Source organism: Anomaloglossus baeobatrachus, chromosome 4, assembly GCF_048569485.1.
Source record: "Anomaloglossus baeobatrachus isolate aAnoBae1 chromosome 4, aAnoBae1.hap1, whole genome shotgun sequence".
Classification (NCBI taxonomy): Eukaryota; Metazoa; Chordata; class Amphibia; order Anura; family Aromobatidae; genus Anomaloglossus; species Anomaloglossus baeobatrachus.
In genome coordinates this window covers 464,495,823-464,519,190 of record NC_134356.1, presented here as the reverse complement: position 1 = coordinate 464,519,190, position 23,368 = coordinate 464,495,823, and the positions used below count along the sequence as shown (strand labels likewise).

Below are 23,368 nucleotides of genomic sequence, written 5' to 3'. Positions count from 1 at the left end.
ACCCATTGATTTTAATAGGTCTACGTGTGCTCATGTCTCCGGTACGTGAGGAAAAGGACCAAACATGTACCGGAGACACGGACGTGTGAAAGAGGCCTTGGCATATTAGTACATGAGAGGGGCAAAACATTTGAGGCCAGGTGACGCCCATGGCAGCCATCTTTTTATCAGGGTGTATCCATACTTATGGCCCACCCTGTAGTTTAATCAAAATCAGATTAGTGAATATTTACCAGCAGGAAATCCCACTGATCGGGATGTACAGTCATGGCCAAAAGTTTTGAGAATGACACCAAAATTATTTTTTCACATGATCTGTTGCCCTCTGGTTTTTAATTGTGTTTGTCTGATGTTTACATCACATACAGAAATATAATTGCAATCATATTATGAGTACCAAAAGGTTCTATTGACAGTTAGAATGAGTTAATGCAGCAAGTCAATATTTGCAGTGTTGACCCTTCTTCTTCAGGACCTCTGCAATTCTCCCTGGCATGCTCTCAATCAACTTCTGGACCAAATCCTGACTGATAGCTGCCCATTCTTGCATAAGCAATGCTTGCATTTTGCCAGAATATGTTGGTTTTTGTTTGTCCACCCGTCTCTTGATGATTGCCCACAAGTTCTCAATGGGATTAAGATCTGGGGAGTTTCCAGGCCATGGACCCAAAATCTCTATGTTTTGTTCCATGAGCCATTTAGTGATCACCTTTGCTTTATGGCAAGGTGCTCCATCATGCTGGAAAAGGCATTGTTGGGCGCCAAACTGCTCTTGGACAGTTGGGAGAAGTTGCTCTTGGAGGACATTCTGGTACCATTCTTTATTCATGGCTGTGTTTTTAGGCAAGATTGTGAGTGAGCCGATTCCCTTGGCTGAGAAGCAACCCCACACATGAATCGTTTCAGGATGCTTAACAGTTGGCATGAGACAAGACTGGTGGTAGCGCTCACCTCTTCTTCTCCTAATAAGCTGTTTTCCAGATGTCCCAAACAATCGAAAAGGGGATTCATCTGAGAAAATGACTTTACCCCAGTCCTCAGCAGTCCACTCCCTGTACCTTTTGCAGAATATCAGTCGGTCCCTGATGTTTTTTCTGGAGAGAAGTGGCTTCTTTGCTGCCCTCCTTGAAACCAGGCCTTGCTCAAGCAGTCTCCGCCTCACAGTGCATGCAGAAGCACTCACACCAGCCTGCTGCCATTGCTGAGCTAGCTCGGCACTGCTGGTAGTCCGATCCCGCAGCTGAAACAGTTTTAAGATACGGTCCTGGCATTTGCTGGTCCTTCTTGGGCGCCCTGGAGCCTTTTTGGCAATAATGCAAGCTCTCTCCTTGAAGTTCTTGATGATGCGATAGATTGTTGACTGAGGTGCAATCTTTGTAGCTGCGATACTCTACCCTGTTAGGCCATTTTTGTGCAGAGCAATGATGGCTGCACGTGTTTCTTTAGAGAACACATGGTTAACACATGGTTAACTGAAGAGAAACAATGATACCAAGCACCAGCCTCTTTTTAAAGTGTCCAGTGGTGTCATTCTTACTTAATCATGACTGATTGTTCTCCAGCCCTGTCCTCATCAACACCCACATCTGTGTTAATGGAACAATCACTAAAACAATGTTAGCTGCTCCTTTTGGGCTGCTTCTCACTTGCGAGTTTCTCGCAGTAGAGCAATGTGAGAAAAACTCGCATTGGAATCGGACACATGTTAGTGAATGATTCAGCTCTCATCTGCGATTTTTTTCTCAGTTCGAAACGGACTGAGAAAAAAAATCGCAGCATGCTGCTTTTTTGCGAGTTTCTCCAATGCAAGTCTATGGGAGCGTGTAAAAAATCGGATGTCACGGGACGGCACTCACACCATCCTAGTGACATCCGATTTTCTAAATACATTTCTCACAGGTTTCCTAAAACACTTGGAACGAGCGATGTCTCCCAATGTCTGTCAATCACTATTCTCTGTCAGTCGGTCTCTCCCTCTCGGTCTCTATTCTCTCTCTGTCGGTCCGTCACTATCTCTGTCCCTCTCTCACAGTCTGTCGGTCATTTTCCCCTCCTCTCTCATACTCACCGTTCCCCGATCTCCGGCGCGGCGCTGCACGGCATTCACACCGCTGCGGCGGCTTTTACTATTTTGAAAAAGCCGGCCGCTCATTAAACAATCTCGTATTCCCTGCTTTCCCCGCCCACAGGCGCCTATGATTGGTTGCAGTGAGATACGCCCCCACGCTGAGTGACAGGTGTCTCACTGCACCCAATCACAGCAGCCGGTGGGCGGGTCTATACTGTGCAGTGAAATAAATAAATAAATAATTAAAAAAAATGGCGTGCGGTCCCCCCCAATTTTAATACCAGCCAGATAAAGCCATATGGCTGAAGGCTGGTATTCTCAGGATGGGGAGCTCCACGTTATGGGGAGCCCCCCAGCCTAACAATATCAGCCAGCAGCCGCCCAGAATTGCCGCATACATTATATGCGACAGTTCTGGGACTGTACCCGGCTCTTCCCGATTTGCCCTGGTGCGTTGGCAAATCGGGGTAATAAGGAGTTAATGGCAGCCCATAGCTGCCACTAAATCCTAGATTAATCATGGCAGGCGTCTATGAGACACCCTCCATGATTAATCTGTAAGTTACAGTAAATAAAACACACACACATGAAAAAATCCTTTATTAGAAATAAAAAACACAAACACATTCCCTCATTACCAATTTAATAAGCCCCAAAAAGCCCTCCATGTCCGGCGTCATCCACGGACCTCCAGCGTCGCTTCCAGCATGAAGGTGACAGGAGCTGCAGAAGACACCGTCGCTCCGGTCACCTCCAAGCAGCAACTGAGGTGAGTAGCGCGATCGGCTGAGCTGTCACTGAGGTTACCCGCTGTCACTGTTGGAGGATCCAGCGGTGGCCACGATTAACCTCAGTGACAGCTCAGCTGATCGCGCTACTCACCTCAGTTGCTGCTTGGAGGTGACCGGAGTGGCAGTGTCTTCTGCAGCTCCTGTCACCTTCATGCTGGAAGCGACGCTGGAGGTCCGTGGAGTACGCCGGATATGGAGGGCTTTTTGGGGCTTATTAAATTGGTAATGAGGGAATGTGTTTGTGTTTTTTATTTCTAATAAAGGATTTTTTCATGTGTGTGTGTTTATTTACTGTAACTTACAGATTAATCATGGAGGGTGTCTCATAGACGCCTGCCATGATTAATCTAGGATTTAGTGGCAGCTATGGGCTGCCAGTAACTCCTTATTACCCCGATTTGCCAACGCACCAGGGCAAATCGGGAAGAGCCGGGTACAGTCCCAGAACTGTCGCATATAATGTATGCGGCAATTCTGGGCGGCTGCTGGCTGATATTGTTAGGCTGGGGGGCTCCCCATAACGTGGAGCTGCCCATCCTGAGAATACCAGCCTTCAGCCGTATGGCTTTATCTGACTGGTATTAAAATTGGGGGGGACCGCACGCCATTTTTTTAAATTATTTATTTATTTATTTCACTGCACAGTATAGACCCGCCCACCGGCTGCTGTGATTGGGTGCAGTGAGACACCTGTCACTCAGCGTGGGGGCGTGTCTCACTGCAACCAATCATAGGCGCCTGTGGGCGGGGAAAGCAGGGAATACGAGATTGTTTAATGAGCGGCTGGCTTTTTCAAAATAGTAAAAGCCGCCGGAGCAGTGTGAATGCCGTGCAGCGCGGCGCCGGGGATCGGTGAGTATGAGAGAGAGCTGCTAACTTCAGTCACTCGGGGGATTAGTGGTCACAGGTGAGCCCTTCACTGGTGACCGCTAATCAGGACGCGGCACAGAGAGAGCCGCAGCATGACAATGAAGTCGGGTTAAGTTCACCCGAGTTCATTCTGATTGTGCGGCTCTGTCTGTGTCTGCTGTCATTCAACTCTGCTACATGGCTGTCTGTGTCTGCTGTCAGCGGCCATGTAGCAGCGCTGAATGGCAGATGAAATAGTAAAAAATACGCATTACACACACATTACACACGCATTACACACGCTAGTAAAATCATTAATTTATTCAGAAATAGCATCGCACTTGCGTTGCACTCGCACCTAACGTGAACTAAAATCAGCCGAGTTTTTTTCAGCCCAGTCAGACCAATTTTACTCGCATAGATGTGTTTCCACCCTTTAAGGCAGGAATGCAATGATGTTGAAATGTGTTTTGGGGGTTGAAGTTCATTTTCTTAGCCAATATTGACTTTGCAAGTAATTGCTGTTAAGCTGATCACTCTTTATGACATTCTGGAGTATATGCAAATTGCCATTAGAAAAACTTAAGCAGTAGACTTTGTAAAAATTAATATTTGTAGCATTCTCAAAACTTTTGGCCATGACTGTACAGTGTAAGCATCTAACACGGCACCGTTTCATACACAGTTTAGTGGTCATTGTCGAGAATTTAAGATCAGCTCAAGTGGACAGCCCCTTTAATAAGGTCCTCCTGACAATATGTGTGGCACAGTTCCAGTAACAGGGAACCTTTGGTAGTGCCTGGGAGCTGAGGGAATTCCAGGACTAGGGAGAGGTGAGCACCTGAAAGTCCCGGCTGAGGTGTGTAGAAGTGGATGTGGTCTGGGCTGAGATCTTTATTTACTGGACCGGAGGCTGTATAAATGGGCGGGTCAGAATAAAAACATATGTCCACTAGTGAGGAGTGAGCAGTTGGTGCGCGGACGGGCTTGACTCATGTACGGAGTATATTGGAAGTCAATGGGAACTCGAGCATTTTGCTGGAAGATTCTCACATTCTCCATTGACCTCCATTACATTTCATCCTCTAGTCGCGTCCGTCCGATCATCCAACTGCTGGTTACGAGTACCGAGCACCCGAGCATGGTAGCGCTCGCTCATCACTAGTTTCCACCCATTTTGTGCCCATAAACTAGTAGCCAATAATCCGGCTCCCGTAGCCTCCAGCGATGGTCTGTATTGGGGAGATCGCTCACAGCTCCCCTGCAGGACATGTGAGGGATTACACAGTGTGCACTACAACCTATGGGCTGTGCGATACGTCGGGTCCTCCAAGACGACCTTGTCTAGGATGGGTGACTTCTGGAGCTGACAGCCCCTGTCAATAACAGACGCTTCTCCTGTAATAACATTACCTCCTGACCTGCCCCTCATTATCACAGCCTGGACCCTCCGCCCAGCACACGCGCCCCTCATACATCCAGTGCAGGATATCATAGCGTAGATATATACATATACACACGTGCAAAGGCTCCTGCTCACCTGTCACACCGCAGGGAGGCCGCCATCTTGCGTCCAGAGTTCAAACAAAGCTTTATGTAAACAGACAAAATGTTACATATTACAAAACTAGTACAAAAAAATCCCCCAAAGTATCGCTATTGTAGAGGAGGATGGAGAAAGCCGCATAGACCTCGTTGTGAATGGGTAGAGAAGGAGGAAGAAGGTGGACGTAGGAACCTTTGAGCTGCAGCTGTTTCCGGACGGAGCTGTGTAGCTGTTGCACTTCCGGCGACATTCTGTCCACGTGAGACCTGTACGGAGCCGACTACAGTGTGGAGATGGCGGAGCTGCTACGGCCGAGGCTATGGCGGTGTGCAGGGGTGCTGGAGGCCGTGGGTGCCCGCCCGGAACAGCTGCTGAGGTACAGTGAGCGGCCATTGTGCGCTGTAATGGCGCGGTGCCGGCGGTGGCAGTGCATGGCGTGTTGTCACATGTGGCAGTGATTGGTGTTGTGGTGGTGTATGGCGTATTGGCAGTGCATGGTGCTGTGGTGGTGTATGGTGCTGTGACTGTGCATGGCGCAGTGCCAGCTGTGGTAGTGTGTGGCGGTCCATGGTGTGGTGCCATCTGTGACGGTGCTGTGGTGTATGACATGGTGGAGTGAAGGTGTATGGTGCTGTGGCGGTCCATGGTGTGGTTCCAGCTGTGACGGTGCTGTGGTGCATGACATTATGCAGTGGTGGTGTATGGTGCTGTGACGGTCCATGGTGTTGTGCCAGCTGTGACGGTGCTGTGGTGTATGACATGGTGGAGTGGAGGTGTATGGCGCTGTGACTGCATGGCGCGGTGCCAGCTGTGGTAGTGCATGGTGCTGTGGCGGTCCTTGGTGTGGTGCCAGCTGTGACGGTGCTGAGGTGTATGGCGCGGTGCCAGCTCTGCTGATGTATGGTGCTGTGGCGGTGGATGGTGCTGTGACAGCTGTACAGCCTCGCTGGCATAGCCACATCTTTAATGACCCAAATAGTATTTGATCAGATTTATCCCACACTGTGAAAAGAATACACCGCTTGAATGAAGTCAAGTCATCCTGCTAGAAAAAAAAAACAAACAACAAACAAACCATTTTCTTCTTGAAATCTAACTATATATTCTGGGCCCTGGAACGCGTCAAAACGAAAATGTTTTCTTTTTATTGTATCAACCCAGAGGATGAGGTTGTCATCTATAACACTTAAGAAAATTTCTACAATATGCACTCAGAATGGCCGTAGGCACAGGAATTGAAAAATAACAGTATGGTGGCAAAAGTGATGGCGATGAGGAGAGATGTGACCGGTCAGCCCTGCATTGGTCGGTGAGCACTTGGTGCAGCTTCTCCTGTCCTCACATGGGGCAGACTGGAGTATAATTGAAGTGAATGGGGAACTCCAGCATTTTTCAAGAAGATCTTCCTGAAAGATGCTCCAGTTTCCCATTGATTTGCATTATACTCCGTACACGAGCAGTACTGAGCCCCCGAGCATGGTAGTGCTCGCTCATCACTGGTACTAAAGTAAAAAAGCCTGCTGCACCGATTTTCTGAGATCTTGTACATTTATTCATGAATTTTTAGAGGGAATACCAAGAATGGCATAATGCAGGGATCAGGGGAATGATTCTCCAGAATTGGTATTGCATGTAGAAGATAACCTGTCACTGCTGCTCGCCTTCTCTAACATGGCCTCGCTTCCCTGTATGTCAGTCTACTCTTGTTAGCTTGATGCTCAAGTCTTCCCTACACATGACTCCTTGAAGTTCACGCCTCCTTGGCTAACAAGACCAGATTTATAGCCAGGAAGAGGGGCTAGGAATAAAAGCATCAACACAAGTGATCAGGAGAACAGCAGCATTTAAACCTGCTGAAGAAGTGACATATTTCTGCTGACACATCATCTTTAATAAAACAGACATGCCTGGAAAATGAACAGGTTTTCTTAGGCCACTTTCACACTTGCGTTGAACGGCATCCGTTGCATTGCGTTGTGGGGCGCATGTAACAGATGCCTTGCAAATAGTGTGATATAAAGGCAACGGATTCTTGGGAAATAACGCGTTGCGTTAAGTTTTTTAGCCGAGCGCGCGCGCGAGAGAGAGAGAGAGAGAGAGAGAGAGAGAGAGACCCCATCATCACTGCACACGCAGGCACTACCACACTCATCATCGTCACACACATCCCGGCACTACCGCAGCCATCATCATCACTGCACACGCAGGCACTACCACACTCCTCATCGTCACACACATCCCGGGACTACCGCAGCCATCATCATCACCGCACACACAGGCACTACCACACTCATCATCATCACACACATCCCGACATTACCGCAGCCATCATCATCACTGCACATGCAGGCACTACCACACTCCTCATCATCACACACATCCCGGGACTACCGCAGCCATCATCATCACTGCACACACAGGCACTACCGCACTCCTCATAATCACACACATCCCGGGACTACCGCAGCCATCATCATCACTGCACACGCAGGCACTACCGCACTCATCATCATCACACACATCCCGGGATTACCGCAGCCATCATCATCACTGCACACGCAGGCACTACCGCACTCATCATCATCACACACATCCCGGGACTACCGCAGCCATCATCACCGCACACACACAGGCATTACCTCAGTGTCGTTCCCGCTGACAGCGCGACTCCCTTCAGTTGCTGCATGAAGCTCACAGTGAGCGGCGGTGTTCTTTGGTCGCTCCTGTCAGCTTCATGTAGCAGAGCTGAAAGCGTCGCAGGACCTCGTGTGGATTACGCCGGACCTGGAGGGGTATTTGGGGATTTTAATCAAGTGGTGAAAGAGGGTGTTTTTTTTATCTTTTATTCCAAATAAAGTATTTTTTTGGGTGTACGTGTTTATTTACTTTCACTTACAGGTTAATCATTGGGAGCGTCTCATAGACGCCTGCCATCATTAATCTAGGACTTAGTGGCAGCTATGGGTTGCTGCCATTAACTCCTTATTACCTCGATTCCACCAAACCAGGGCAATTCGGGATGAGCCAGGTAGAGTCGCGGGACTGTCTCATCTAATGGATGCGGCAATTCCGGGCGGCTGCTGCTTGATATTGTTAGGTTGGGGGGCTCCCCATAACATGGGGCTCCCCATCCTGAGAATACCAGCCTTCAGCCGTGTGACTTTACCTTGGCTGGTATCAAAATTGGGGGGGACCGCACGCCGTTTTTTTTTTTTTTTTAATTTACTGCACGATATAGACCTGCCCACCGGTGTGATTGGTTGCAGTGAGAAAGCTGTCACTCAGCGGAGGGGCGGGTCTGACAGCAACCAATCATAGGCGCCGGTGGGCAGGGAAAGCAGTGAATACTAGATGGAATAATGAGCGGCCGGAATTTTCAAAAGAGGAAATGCCGCCGGAGCTTTGTGACAGCCGTGCAGCGTAGCACCCGTGATCGGTAAGTATGAGGGAGGGGGGGGAGAGAGACCAGGAGTGATTTTAAACTATTTAGATCGTTCTGCTGGACATGCTGAGCACGCTCAGTTGAACGTGATGGAATCAGTCAGCGGATTCCTCCACTTAGCGCATAGCGTTGGAATCCGCCACCATAGACAATCATTAGACACCTTGGCGGATTCCAACGGAATCCGTCAAGGTGCGTTATTTTAACGACCCAAAAAACGCTACATGTAGTGTTCCCTCCGCTCGATGCTGCGTCAAAATAACGACGCAGTGTCATCCAGCAGATGAAACGCAGACTCTTGCATAAAAGTGCGTCGTCATTACAAGTCTATGGAGAATAGTGCAGTGTGTTACGGACTGCGCTATTCTCCATAGCGGCGGATTGCGATGAACAGAAGTGTGAAAGTAGCCTTAAACTTTTCATTGGAAAAACGTGACTGCACCTTGCTGATGGTTCCATTTTCTTTGCTGACTTTTTCCATTTTTTTTTTCTCTTGTAGTGTACAAGAAGGATTGGCCTCTGAGTTTTCAAGCTTAACCAAAGCTTTGTATGACTTGCATAAAGCTGAAGGTGCCACCCTGGTGGGGAGCCCTCTGAATGAACTGGTGACTGAAAGCTTTGATGAAGAGCAAATCTGGCAGCAGCTGGAGCTTCAGAACAGCGCCGTTCTTGGCCACTTCAGTAAGGCAGTCAGCCAGACGGTGAGAGACGAGGATGTGTATTTACTCGAGCAATCGGATGAAGAGGAAGACTTATCTGAGATAGACCAGGGGGAAGAAGCTTCAGAAGATGCAACAGAAAATACAGAGGAACATGGACGTAAAGGAAGACGTAGTCAACTATCACTTGGTAAAAGCAGCAGAAAGACCACAGTGGAAAGGTACAGCGACGATGACTCAGATATAGACTTTGACATTGACAAAGTGGAAAAAGAACAGAAGGAAAAATCCAGTAAAAAAGGTGCCAGGAAACATGTCGAAAAATCCATAGTGGATGACCAGTTCTTTAAGTTGTCAGAAATGGAAGCTTTTCTGGAGGCGGCTGAGAAGGAAGATGATAGGAAGAATAAAGATGATGATGATGATGAAGAGGAGGTGGATTATTTTGAAGATATTGACTCTTATGATGAAGATGAAGAGATTGAGATCAAGGAAATGAGAAAGGTAAAATATCTTTATATAGTGTTACATTTCAAATGAGTGTCCTAAACCCAGATCAGAGAGCGTGGAAGGGGAATCGGGACTTAGCGCCACACAGATCTGCTCTGTTTATGGCCAGTGTCATCAGTACGGACTGAAATATCTGTGCCATCTGTGAGTCTCCAGCCAAACTCAGTTATAGCTGAAAGTGATGGCACCCTTGAAATTGTACCAGAAAATGATTGCAATTACACGTTTTGTCATACACGTTTATTTCTTTTGTGTGTATTGTAACAATAAAAAAAAAATAGTGGCAAAAAAGGCAAATTAGACATAATTTCACACAAAACCCCAAAAATGGGCCAAACAAAATTGTTGCCACCGTCCTCTGAATATTTGGTTGCACAACCTTTAGACCTAAATAATTGTAATCAGTCGCTTCCTATAACAATCAACAAGCTTGTTACACCTCTCGCCTGGAATTTTTTGTCACTCTTCATTTATAAACTGCTGCAAGTCTCTGATATTTGAAGGTGGCCTTCTCCAACAGCAATGAATAAATGTGTATAACAAAACATGTACTGTATTTTTCGGGTTATAAGATGCACTTTTCCTCCCAAAAATTTGGGAGGAAAGAGTGGTGCGCCTTATGATCCGAATGTAGCTTACCGGGTGCTTCCAGCGCTGGTCAGTACGGTGCTGTTGTGTGCATCGGCGGTGCCACTGTGCTCAGCGCGGCTGCTCTGTTCTGCTCGGCGCGCGGCTGCTCTGTGCGGTGGGCGGTCATTCTGAAGATGTCGGTGGACAGAGATTCAAATAATCGCGCTTAGTCAGCGCCTGCGCAGATGGAGCTCTCAGCTCAAGCTCTCATCTGCACAGGCGCCGACTCCAACAGCCATTATTTGAAGCACTCACCATAGACCGCCAACATCTTCAGAATGGCGGGTGACTCACTGCCCCCCCCCGGCCAGGGCGGCGTCACCGGGCCCCGGCCAGGGCGGCGTCACCGGGCCCCGGCCAGGGCGGCGTCACTGGGCCCCGGCCAGGGCGGCGTCACCGGGCCAGGGCGGCGTCACCGGGTCCCGGCCAGAACGGTGTCACCGGGCTCCGCCCAGAAGAATACGGTAATTGCAATGATTTTTAAGGAGAAATATTTCATTTTCTGAAACAATTTCAATGGTGGCAACACTTTTGGCCATGACCATGAATACAAGGTTGTTGAGTTCAGGTTAGGAGACCCGATATCAGTGTGAACACTGTGGCCTGTGCTTGTATCGTGAGCATGGGACATGTCAGAATCTGACTACTGCTTTTTCCCTTTATTACTTATAAGTGATGGTGTGTAGCCATATTCAGTGCTGCTAAAAACACCCAGGTGGGAAACAACATGTCTTGAAAGTGTAAGTCCCTAATGTCCCCCAGCCAAGAACTCTTTAATTAATTGAAATAGAAAACACCGTCAATTTAATGTACTGATCACATTCTGTCAGAATTCTGCAAATATTAGTGTAAGTTGTAATATAGGGTTATTCTCAAGTCCCTGAATTGGTAAAATTGCACAGCGATTATAAAAAACAAGCAGCTTTACAATTTACTTAATAAAAATACTGTCCATTTTAAGTGTCGGAGGGATTTTTAAGTTCATTTACTGCTGGTTTCCTACGCTATTGGAAGTGACGGTCTCCTAAGTGAGGAGCGCAGCATTTACAAGCTCTTTGCTATAATGCTATCAAATGCTGATTAAACGCTGTCCAGATTTCTCCGATGTGTCAGAGGCGAAGCTTCCTCTGCTCGCAGCATCGGTGAGGGGGGGGCAGAGCAATGATGCCGGGGGCAGAGGAGTGATGTGATCGTGAACTGCAAGATAAGCAAAAACTCCTTTTACACTTTTACAATTTGCTCCAGGTTTAATAAAAAAACAAAAACCAAAAAAAAGGTTTGCTAGATTCCCTGTACGGCTTTCAGCTGATAGTAGTTCTCAATGTTAGAAATGTACAACTAAGAATATACACAGGTGGCCCAGTATTTGTGTCATTTCTCCCTGTACACGGATGACACGTCCTACTGTGTGTATGATGGTAATGGGCAGAGCTTATGCTGCAGCTTGGATAAAGATGGAAAACAAGCCTTAGCCTTGAGCAATACCTTTTATTTAGGACCTGGCTATCATAGGTTTTCAGGAACAAATTAGTTGTCTTTTTATTTTTTGTCAAGTTGTAGTTATCTGATCTTGAGGTAACATATTTTCCGGCATATAAGATGACTTTTTAACCCCTAGAAATATTCTCAAGAGTCGGGGGTCGTCTTATATGGCGGTGCACGGTGCCGTCATGGCTTTACACAGAATAAGATATTCTCACCTCTCCTCCGTTCCCATGGTGCCTCCAGCTGCTTCTTGCAGTCCGCAGGCACACAGACCCCTCCGTGATAGCGTCCAGTGCATGGAGCGGCCGCTGCAGGATGTCGTCATGGCTTTACTGCAGCTGAATGCTTTGTGGCGCTGTAAAGCATTCAACTGCAGTAAAACCATGACGACATCCTGCAGTGGCGGCTCCATGCACGGACGCTACCACGGAGCGGTGTATGTGCCTGCGGACTGCAAGAAGGCACCACGGGAACGGAGTAGAGGTGAGAATATCTTTTATTGTGTGTAAACTATGGCATAATAGGGGACACGGGGGGAACCCGCAGGAGGGCATTTTTAAACAATGGGCACATTACTGCAGGGGACATTACTGAACAATGGGGATATTACTCAGGTCGGCTTATGCTCGAGTATATACGATATATCCCAAACTATATTTTAACTGGAAAATTTGGGGGTTGTCTTGTACGCTGAAAAATACGGTACATATAGGAAATATATTGATGGCATTAGGAAAAAAAAGGATACTCACCTATCAGACAGGTATCATTATTCTATAGGACTACTAGTGTTTTCTCTGCTCAACGGAGAATCAGCCTTCCTGTTTAAGCAAAATGTCAAGGCTGCAGGTGATCAGTGCCATAAAGCAAAGGGTAACCCCTTTTAAACATATATTTATATAGGAGCAGTGAGTTTTTAAATACTACATTTTTTGAACAGGCTGTGACGATTGCAGCATTACTATATATATATATATATATACAGTGCCTACAAGTAGTATTCAACCCCCTGCAGATTTAGCAGTTTTGATAAGATGCAAATAAGTTAGAGCCTGCAAACTTCAAACAAGAGCAGGATTTATTAACAGATGCATAAATCTTACAAACCAAAAAGTTATGTTGCTCAGTTAAATTTTAATAAATTTTCAACATAAAAGTGTGGGTCAATTATTATTCAACCCCTAGGTTTAATATTTTGTGGAATAACCCTTGTTTGCAATTACAGCTAATAATCGTCCTTTATAAGACCTGATCAGGCCGGCACAGGTCTCTGGAGTTATCTTGGCCCACTCTTCCATGCAGATCTTTTCCAAGTTATCTAGGTTCTTTGGGTGTCTCATGTGGACTTTAATCTTGAGCTCCTTCCACACGTTTTCAATTGGGTTAAGGTCAGGAGACTGACTAGGCCACTGCAACACCTTGATTTTTTCCCTCTTGAACCAGGCCTTGGTTTTCTTGGCTGTGTGCTTTGGGTCGTTGTCTTGTTGGAAGATGAAATGACGACCCATCTTAAGATCCTTGATGGAGGAGCGGAGGTTCTTGGCCAAAATCTCCAGGTAGGCCGTGCTATCCATCTTCCCATGGATGCGGACCAGATGGCCAGGCCCCTTGGCTGAGAAACAGCCCCACAGCATGATGCTGCCACCACCATGCTTGACTGTAGGAATGGTATTCTTGGGGTCGTATGCAGTGCCATCCAGTCATCAAACGTCACGTGTGTGGTTGGCACCAAAGATCTCGATCTTGGTCTCATCAGACCAAAGAACCTTGAACCAGTCTGTCTCAGAGTCCTCCAAGTGATCATGAGCAAACTGTAGACGAGCCTTGACATGACGCTTTGAAAGTAAAGGTACCTTACGGGCTCGTCTGGAACGGAGACCATTGCGGTGGAGTACGTTACTTATGGTATTGACTGAAACCAATGTCCCCACTGCCATGAGATCTTCCCGGAGCTCCTTCCTTGTTGTCCTTGGGTTAGCCTTGTGTCTTCGGACAAGCCTGGCCTCGGCACGGGAGGAAACTTTCAAAGGCTGTCCAGGCCGTGGAAGGCTAACAGTAGTTCCATAAGCCTTCCACTTCCGGATGATGCTCCCAACAGTGGAGACAGGTAGGCCCAAGTCCTTGGAAAGGGTTTTGTACCCCTTGCCAGCCTTGTGACCCTCCACGATCTTGTCTCTGATGGCCTTGGAATGCTCCTTTGTCTTTCCCATGTTGACCAAGTATGAGTGCTGTTCACAAGTTTGGGGAGGGTCTTAATTAGTCAGAAAAGGCTGGAAAAAGAGATAATTAATCCAAACATGTTAAGCTCATTGTTCTTTGTGCCTGAAATACTTCTTAATACTTTAGGGGAACCAAACAGAATTCTTGTGGTTTGAGGGGTTGAATAATAAATGACCCTCTGAATAAACTTTTCTCCATTTAAAAAAAATAAATAAAAAAGAGATAACATTCTTTTCTTTGTCGCTCCATTGGGAGACCCAGACAATTGGGTGTATAGCTTCTGCCTCCGGAGGCCACACAAAGTATTACACTTTAAAAAGTGTAACCCCTCCCCTCTGCCTATACACCCTCCCGTGGACCACGGGCTCCTCAGTTTCATGCTTTGTGTGGAAGGAGGCGCACACATCCACTCATGCATTCTCATACTTAGTTATGTCGGTTGGAAGAAAAGAGGGCCCCCACGGGGCCCCCGGCATGTTCCCTTCTCACCCCACTATGTCGGCGGTGTTGTTAAGGTTGAGGTACCCATTGCGGGTACGGAGGCTGGAGCCACATGCCGTCTCCTTCACCATCCCTTATGCGGCTCTGGGAGAAGTGGGATCCAGAGCGGTCATCCATTTGCTGGGACAGTGTTCCATCCGCAGCCCCTGGTGGAACCTGCCGGACCGGAGCCTCTTCGACCTCAGGGACCGGGCCCTGCAACTTAAAGGTACTCTGTGTCCCCATCGGGGACTGTGCAGGGAGCGCACCTTCTTCCTGGAAGCCGTGGTAGTGGTGAAATTGAGGAGGCCGGTGGACTTCCGCGCCGACCGTGCCTGCTTCTCAAATTTAGTCCCCGGCTTCACCGCGGCCTAGTCGCGAAAATCCTGCCCCCGGGCCTGCTTGTCAGGGGTAAGGGCGGGATTACCGACATGACGTCGGATGTGAGGGCTGGAGCATCCTGCATGTCTTCCTCCCCCCTCACTGACCCCAGATTCCCGCTCTTTGCTAGCGCCGCCCTCGGCCCCACTCCTCCCCTGAGAGCTCCGGCGGCCATTTTCTGGCATTCTGCCGGTGGATGCTTCTCAGTGAAGCAGCTCTGCAGCTCCGGGGGATCCACGACAGGGAATCTGGAGGACACACTCCGCTCGTTAGCGGTCGGTAAGCCACACCGGTCACCCGGTGCTGGTCCCCCTAGGGTGCCGGAATAGATATATATATATATATCTCTGTTCGGTCAGGCTGTATACCCTTTTCCCATATATCCTCAGTGGTCACTCTCCTAGGAGACAACAGCATGTCGTCCACAAGGAGCAAAGCTACTAAGGCACAGGTTTTTTTCGCGGCCTGTACCTCTTGTGGGGCTATGTTACCTGCGGGTTCCACCTACCCTCACTGTGAGCAATGCTCGACTCCTGCCTCGCTTGCTCAGCCGGAGCCTCGGGCACTGGTGGGCCCCTCGGCTCATGTAGACCCCCCTGCTCTCCCTGAGCAGGCTACAGGGACAGAGTCACCGGTGTTGGCCTCTTTTGCTGAGAAACTCTCTGTCACTTTCCCAATCCATTGCACTGTCTATGGACAAATGGTCTTCTAAACTCCTTGAGGCATTGCAGTCCAGACCGGACCTTCCACAGGCCCCGGCCCCTGTTAGCTTGTCTCCTCCAGGCCCCTCTTGGTCCGCGCCGCAGTGCGCTCCCAGGTTGGCCCCTAGGTCTCAGGCGGAGGACTCCTGCCCGGACCGCAGTCCCAGACCGGCTAAGCGGTCTCGCTGGGACTCTTCCCCGGCTTCCTCACGCTGCTCGGGATCCCAGCTTGAGGACTCTCAGGAAGACGAGGCGGACGTGGGAGCTCAGGGCTCTGACCCTGACTTCGCCCTTAACCTTCATACACCTGAGGGGGACGCCTTAGTAAATGATCTTATCTCGTCAATCAACCAGGTGTTGGATCTCTCACCTCCGCCTCCTCCTGTAGAGGAGTCGGCGTCTCAGCAGGAGAAACACCAGTTTCGGTTCCCCAAACGTACGCGCAATACGTTTTTTGATCACTCTAACTTCAGGGATGCTGTCCAGAAGCCCAGAGCGGTCCCGGGCAAGCGCTTTGCTAAACGTCACACTGACACGCGTTACCCCTTTCCATCTAAAGTCGTTAAGGGTTGGGCTCACTCTCCCAAGGTGGATCCTCCAGTCTCCAGATTGGCTGCTAGGTCCGTTGTGTCTGTTGCAGATGGCTCATCCCTGAAGGATGCCACTGACAGACAGAGTTCTTGGTGAAGTCCATCTATGAGGCCACGGGCGCGTCTTTCGCCCCAGCCTTTGCAGCCGTGTGGGCTCTCCAAGCAATCTCGGCTTGTCTGACTGAGATTAATGCTGTCACACGGAATTCTGCTCCACATGTTTCGTCTTTGACCTCTCAGGCATCAGCCTTTTCGTCCTACGCCATGAACGCCGTCCTGGACTCCACTAGCCGTACGGCTGTAGCATCTGCTAACTCCGTGGCAGTCCGCAGGGCCATGTGGCTGCGCGAATGGAAAGCAGACTCTGCTTCCAAGAGGTTCTTAACTGGTTTGCCTTTTTCTGGCGACCGTTTGTTTGGCGAACGATTGGATGAGATTATTAAGGAATCCAAGGGAAAGGACTCCTCCTTACCCCAGTCCAAACCTAAGAGACCTCAGCAGAGAAAAATCCAATCGAGGTTTCGGTCCTTTCGTCCCTCCGCCAAGCCCCAATCCTCTTCGTCCAACAGGCCGGAGAAAGGCCAGAGGAACTCCTATGCGTGGCGGTCCAAGTCACGCCCCCAAAAGGCCGCAGGAGGCACTGCCTCCAAGACGGCCTCCTCATGACTCTCGGCCTCCCCTAGCCGCATCCTCGGTCGGTGGCAGGCTCTCCCGCTTTGGCGACGCCTGGTGGCCACATGTTCAAGACCGATGGGTGAGAGACATTCTGTCTCATATTTACAGGATAGAGTTCAGCTCTCGTCCTGCGATTCGTTTCTTCAGAACCTCTCCGCCCCCCGCTCAGGCCGACGCACTTTTTCAGGCAGTGGACGCTCTAAAGATAGGAGTTGTGATCCCCGTTCCCCTTCAGGAACGTGGTCGCGGATTTTACTCCAACTTGTTCGTGGTGCCAAAAAAGGACGGGTCATACCGTCCCGTTCTGGACCTCAAGCTACTCAAGAATTCTGTGGCCCTCAACCTGACTGTGTGGCTATTGAGTCCTGGCTCCTAGCGTCTTCAGGGTTATCTCAGGATGTCATTGCCACCATGAGACAAGCCAGGAAGCCAACGTCCGCCAAGATCTATTACAGGTCTTGGCAAATCTTCCTATCATGGTGCGCTGTTAACGGTTTTCCTCCATGGCAGTTTGCCTTACCCACTTTTCTTTCATTCCTTCAATCTGGAATGGACAAGGGTTTGTCCCTCGGCTCTCTCAAGGGCCAAGTATCGGCGCTCTCCGTGTTTTTTCAAAAGCGTCTAGCCAGGCTTCCGCAGGTCCGCACGTTCCTGCAGGGGGTTTGCCACATGGTCCCACCTTACAAACGTCCGCTGGAACCCTGGGATCTTAACAGGGTTCTGTCATCTCTTCAAAAACCACCTTTCGAGCCGCTGAGGGATGTCTCTCTCCCACGTCTTTCGCAGAAGGTGGCCTTCCTAGTGGCAGTCACATCACTTCGGAGAGTGTCTGAGCTCGCAGCGCTGTCATGCAAAGCCCCCTTCCTGGTTTTTCACCAGGATAAGGTGGTTCTGCGTCCTGTTCCGGAATTTCTCCCTAAGGTGGTATCCCCTTTTTCATCTCAATCAGGATATCTCCTTGCCTTCCTTTTGCCTTAATCCAATTCACCAGTGTGAAAAGGATTTGCACTCTTTGGATCTAGTGAGAGCACTCCGGTTCTACGTGTCTCGCACGGCGCCCCTGCGCCGTTCAGATGCGCTCTTTGTCCTTGTCGCTGGCCAGCGTAAGGGCTCTCAGGCCTCCAAGTCAACCTTGGCTCGGTGGATCAAGGAACCGATTCTCGAGGCCTACCGTTCTTCCGGGCTTCCGCTCCCTTCAGGGCTGAAAGCCCATTCTACCAGAGCCGTGGGTGTGTCCTGGGCATTGCGGCACTGGGCTACGCCTCAGCAGGTGTGTCAGGCAGCTCTGTGGTCTAGTCTGCACACTTTCACGAAACACTATCAAGTGCATACCTATGCTTCGGCAGACGCCAGTCTAGGTAGGCGAGTCCTTCAGGCGGCGGTTGCCCACCTGTAAGAGGGGGCCGTTTTCGGCTCTTTTTATCGAGGTATTCTTTTACCCACCCAGGGACGGCTCTTGGACGTCCCAATTGTCTGGGTCTCCCAATGGAGCGACAAAGAAAAAGGGAATTTTGTTTACTTACCGTAAAAAATTTTTCTTCTAGCTCCTATTGGGAGACCGAGCACCCGCCCCTGTACCCTTCGGGCTAGTTGTTCTTTTGTGTACACATGTTGTTCATGTTGAATTGTTCTTTTGGTTCATGGTCTTCAGTTCTCCGAACATCCTTCGGATTGAATTTACCCTAGACCAATTTATAAGTTTTCTCCTTCCTGCTTTTGCACCAAAACTGAGGAGCCCGTGGTCCACGGGAGGGTGTATAGGCACAGGGGAGGGGTTACACTTTTTTAAAAGTGTAATACTTTGTGTGGCCTCCGGAGGCAGAAGCTATACACCCAATTGTCTGGGTCTCCCAATAGGAGCTAGAAGAAAAGGAATTTACGGTAAGTAAACAAAATTCTCTTTTTTTGCTGCAGTGCATTTCACACTTCCAGGCTGATCTACAGTCCAAATGTCACAATGCCGAGTTAATTCCGAATGTGTAAACCTGCTAAATCTGCAGGGGGTTGAATACTACTTGTAGGCACTGTATATCTCTATCACTGCGTTGAGAAACACGTGATGTGATGGTGTCTCCGCGGTGTTGGATGTTGATCTCCCCAAGGTCAACCATCCTTGCTTATATATATATATATATATATATATATATATATATATATATATATATATATATTATATTATAGACTGGTTGCTGTGGGGAAGACCATTCCTCAGTCATACACCATAGATACCTATTGGTAGTCATCCAAGCTGATGCCATACTTCCACCCCTCTCACTCCCGGCCTCTGTGTCTATTCGTGCGTCAGGGTCAGAGAGGGCTGGAACTACTGTCTCTGGGAACTTTTTTTTTTTTTTTTTAAATTCTTTATTTTTAAGTGAAAACCTTCAACATAACATAATACAGTTCTTATGACCAATCAGGCCAATTTGCACTACAATACATATATCATTAACAAGATGCCAAACGGGAAATATATATTTGTATCTTGCTGAATCACGTTCCTTCATATATCTCCTCCCGGGTTCCTGATAAGTCTAGGTTCCACCACATTTTTGCTTTAATACAGATTCACATTAAAACAGATAACGAAGGTGACTCACAAATACATGTGAAACAAGAAAGATAGAAAGGCTAGAGAAGAAAGAGAAGTTATTAGGCAATCAGTGTGAGAAGAATAGAAAAGTAGGAAGAAAAATGTGAGGGGGAGGGGAAGAGAGGGGGGGGAGAGAGGGAGGAAATCGGGGGGGGGGGGGGGTAGGGAGGGGAATTCAGCTAAGTGTTGCAAACTGCGGTTCCATCGGCAGCCACATCGCCCCCCACCAGGACGCTATATTCCTCTGAATGTTGGAAGTCCAACCATTCTCGCCAAGTGGACCAGAATTTCTCATATGTATCATGCAGCGAGGAGGTTAAATCCTCCATGTACATGAGGTCATTGACCTTATTGATCCATTGGACCAACGTGGGAGGGGTCGTGCTCCTCCATCTTTCAGGTATGCATACTCTCGCAGCCATAATAAGGAATTTCCTCAAAGAATTCTTATAGGTTTTTTCAGGGACCCCACAGTGATGCAATAGGGCAGCAGCAGGTCCCAGCTCCTCGTCATTGCCAGTAACCTGGCGAATGGTGTCGGACACTCCCTTCCAGAAGGGCCGGATCGCCTCACACCCCCAAAACACATGTAAAATGTTACCCTCTGCTGTGCCACATCTCCAACATGTGGGGTCTACTGTTGGAAACATGACATGTAACCTGGAGGGTACTCTGTACCATCTGGATAACAGTTTATAGCTAGCCTCCTGGAACCTGGAGCTGATGGAAGATGTGTGTGCCAATCTGAAGATCCGTTCCCACTGTATTGGTGTCAGCTGGATACCCAAATCACATTCCCATTGTGAAGCAAACGGGGGAAGTTGTTGGTCAGGGGACGAAGACAAAAGTGAATAAACCACTGAAAGCGAATGTCGTATTGTGCCTGAACCCATACACAATTTTTCAAACTGTGTCTTAGGACGTTGAAAGTGGGTCCTAGCTGGGAGACTACTGAAAAAATGCGTCAATTGTAAGCATCTCCATAGACCCAGTGGGATGGGATCCTGTCTAACCCCCAAACCCTCCACCTGCGGCCAGTTGTCCCGAATCCCAAAGTCTTCCACCCGGTCCACCCCGCCCCGAACCCATGCCTGAAATACTGGGTCTGTTCTACCTGGTTCAAAAGCAGGATGGCTCAAGATCGGTGTCAGGCTCGAGTGTCTGGGTATCAACTCCGATTGCACCTTCCCAGTATTGCAGTATGTCACGGTTGGTCCGATAGTTGGATGTGATTTCAATCTTGCAGGGACCTCAGAGAGTACCCACGGTAATTTGTTGAGGGGTATTGGGGAAAAGGACTGCTCTATCTGTACCCACGCCTTCTGAGACCCGTTCCTGCACCAGTCAATCATTCTAGTAAGATGCCCAGCTAAGTGATATCTTCTTATATCTGGCAACCCAATCCCCCCACCCCCCTTGGTCCTGTGTAAGATAGCTCTTTTTATGCGTGCCGATTTACCTCCCCAAATGAACGAAGACTGAATGGATTCCAGAGATTTGAAGAATCCAGACGGTATTTTGATTGGGAGCGCCTGTAACAGGTAAAGAATTCTGGGTAGGACATTCATTTTATATATCTGGCATCTGCCAAACCAGGAGAATAATAATTTCCCCCATCTGTCACAGTCTTTCCTGATACTAGATAACAGAGATGGGAAGTTCTGTGAGTAAAGTAGACCCAAGTCACTGGTCAGACGTACCCCCAGGTAATTTAGGGATTGGGCTGCCCATCGAAAACTAAACGATGTTTTCAACTCTTCCACTTCTTTAAAAGTAAGATTTATGTTGAGCGCCTCAGATTTTGTGAAATTTATCTTAAAGTTTGATAGGCTGGAGAATTTCTGAAACTCCCTCATTAAGTTTGGGAGCGAAATCCTTGGTGCCGAAACGAAAAACAGAAGATCATCCGCATATGCAGCTACTTTATGTGTTGCCTGGCCAACCCCAATGCCTGTAATATCAGAATTGGCTCGTACATGTCTGAGGAAGGGTTCTAGCGTCAGGATGAAGATTAGCGGAGACAATGGGCATCCTTGCCGGGTGCCGTTAGATATTTTAAATGGGTCGGACAGAATCCCATTTACCCGGACTCTTGCCGAGGGTACCGAGTATAAAGACATGATCCAATTCATCATGCCGCGTCCCAACCCAAGACAACCGAGCGTGGCTTCCATAAAGGTCCAGTCTACTCTGTCGAAAGCCTTTTCGGCATCTGTTGACAGAAGCATAGACGGTAGACCCCCCATTTTAGCTTTATGTATCAGATTAATGGCCTTAACAGTATTATCCCGTGCCTCACGGCCCGCCATGAAGCCCGCCTGATCTGGATGAATTATTGAAGAAAGAAAAGGAGCCAACCTGTTCGCTAAGATCTTGGCAAATAATTTTGTGTCCACATTCAGCAGGGATATCGGGCGATAACTGGCGCATTGTGTTGGATCTTTCCCTATTTTTGGTAATACCGTAATATGTGCTCTCAACGAATCTGCATTAGGGGTTGAGCCCTCTGAGGCCCTGGAATTAAATGCTGACAGGAGGTGTGGAGATATCATCTCTGTAAATTTTTTATAGTAAATCAGGGGAAGGCCATCCGGCCCTGGGGCTTTTCCCGGTTTTGATGACGTAATTGCGTCCACCAGTTCTTGCTTTGAGATTGGAGTTTCTAACATAGCTATGTCAGAATCTTCCAACCTCGGCATTTTTGCTTCTCTGAGGTACTCTGAAATTTTTCTTTCAAAAGATGATTTTGACTTCGCAGGGTCATTTGTCTCTAGATTATATAAGGACTCATAGAATTTTTGGAACGCCTCCGCTATTTCTACCGAAGAGTGTAATATTGAACCCTGGGGATGTGATGGGGATATTTTTGATATAAAGGTTGTCGCCTGTTGTTGTCTGAGTGCTCTCGCTAAAGTCCTGCTGCACTTGTTCCCGTATTCATAGAAGTGTCTACGGCATCTATTAAGGACCCCCTTTGCCTTGTTGTTAAGTAATTTCCGCAATTCATCCCGAACTTTAAATAAGGATCCCCCCAACTCTGCTGAGGGCATCTGCTTATGTTGTGTCTCTAAATCCCTCAGCTGTGTGAGCAACCTGTTAACCTCCAATTCCCTTTCCCTCTTTCTCCTTGCCCCTTGCTGTATGAGCACCCCCCTAATGACGCACTTGTGAGCCTCCCAAACCGTTGTTGGTGAAGTGTCCCCACCCGCATTCATTGTAAAGTATTCTGTCAAAGAATTCTGTACCATCTGCAGGCTTCCCGGGTCCTCCAGCAAGGAAGTGTTCAGCTTCCACTGCCACTGCTGTGGAATCGGGGACTGCAACAAGACCGACACTGTGCAGAGTGCGTGGTCAGAGAAGGTTATGTTGTCTATCTGGGCTTTAGAGATCCTTTCAAGGTCTTTGTGTTTCACAAAAAAGTAATCCAGTCTGGAGTACACTCCATGTGCATTTGAATAGAAAGAGTAGTCTTTATCGGACGGGTGCAGAAGTCTCCATGTATCCACAAGCTGCTGTTCATGTAACATGCACCGCAGCCTGCGGAGAGCTGATGTAGGATGTGCCGAAGTGCCTGTCGAAGTGTCCTGCGCTGGGTTTAGAGCAATATTGAGATCCCCCCCCTAGTATGAGTGTCCCCTCCACGAAGTCCTCCATTGACTCCAGAAATCCCGCCAGGGTGTCAATCTGCCCTATATTGGGAAGGTATATGGATACCAGAGTGTAAATATGCCTGGCGATCCTGCCCTTC

At 48.5% G+C, this 23,368-nt stretch overlaps 2 protein-coding genes across 6 annotated transcripts in view; one reads left to right on the top strand and one right to left on the bottom strand.

Moving 5' to 3' along the window:
• FAN1 (FANCD2 and FANCI associated nuclease 1) overlaps window positions 1–5,446 on the bottom strand; it is a 109,760-nt gene extending 104,314 nt beyond the window's left edge. For 3 of the 5 annotated variants that reach the window (XM_075345675.1, XM_075345676.1, XM_075345677.1), the window contains exon 1: window positions 5,249–5,446. The gene's annotated coding sequence lies outside the window, so the exon portion shown is untranslated. The remainder of the gene's footprint in view (window positions 1–5,248) is intronic. The other 2 variants (XM_075345674.1, XM_075345673.1) reach the window with 1 other exon arrangement.
• Window positions 5,447–5,503: 57 nt separating this feature from the next.
• LOC142303866 (U3 small nucleolar ribonucleoprotein MPP10-like) overlaps window positions 5,504–23,368 on the top strand; it is a 45,456-nt gene continuing 27,591 nt past the window's right edge. Inside the window, exons 1-2 of the mRNA XM_075345678.1 lie at window positions 5,504–5,630; window positions 9,196–9,859. Of these exons, the coding sequence (XP_075201793.1) occupies window positions 5,548–5,630; window positions 9,196–9,859 (747 nt within the window). The 5' untranslated portion in view covers window positions 5,504–5,547. The remainder of the gene's footprint in view (window positions 5,631–9,195; window positions 9,860–23,368) is intronic.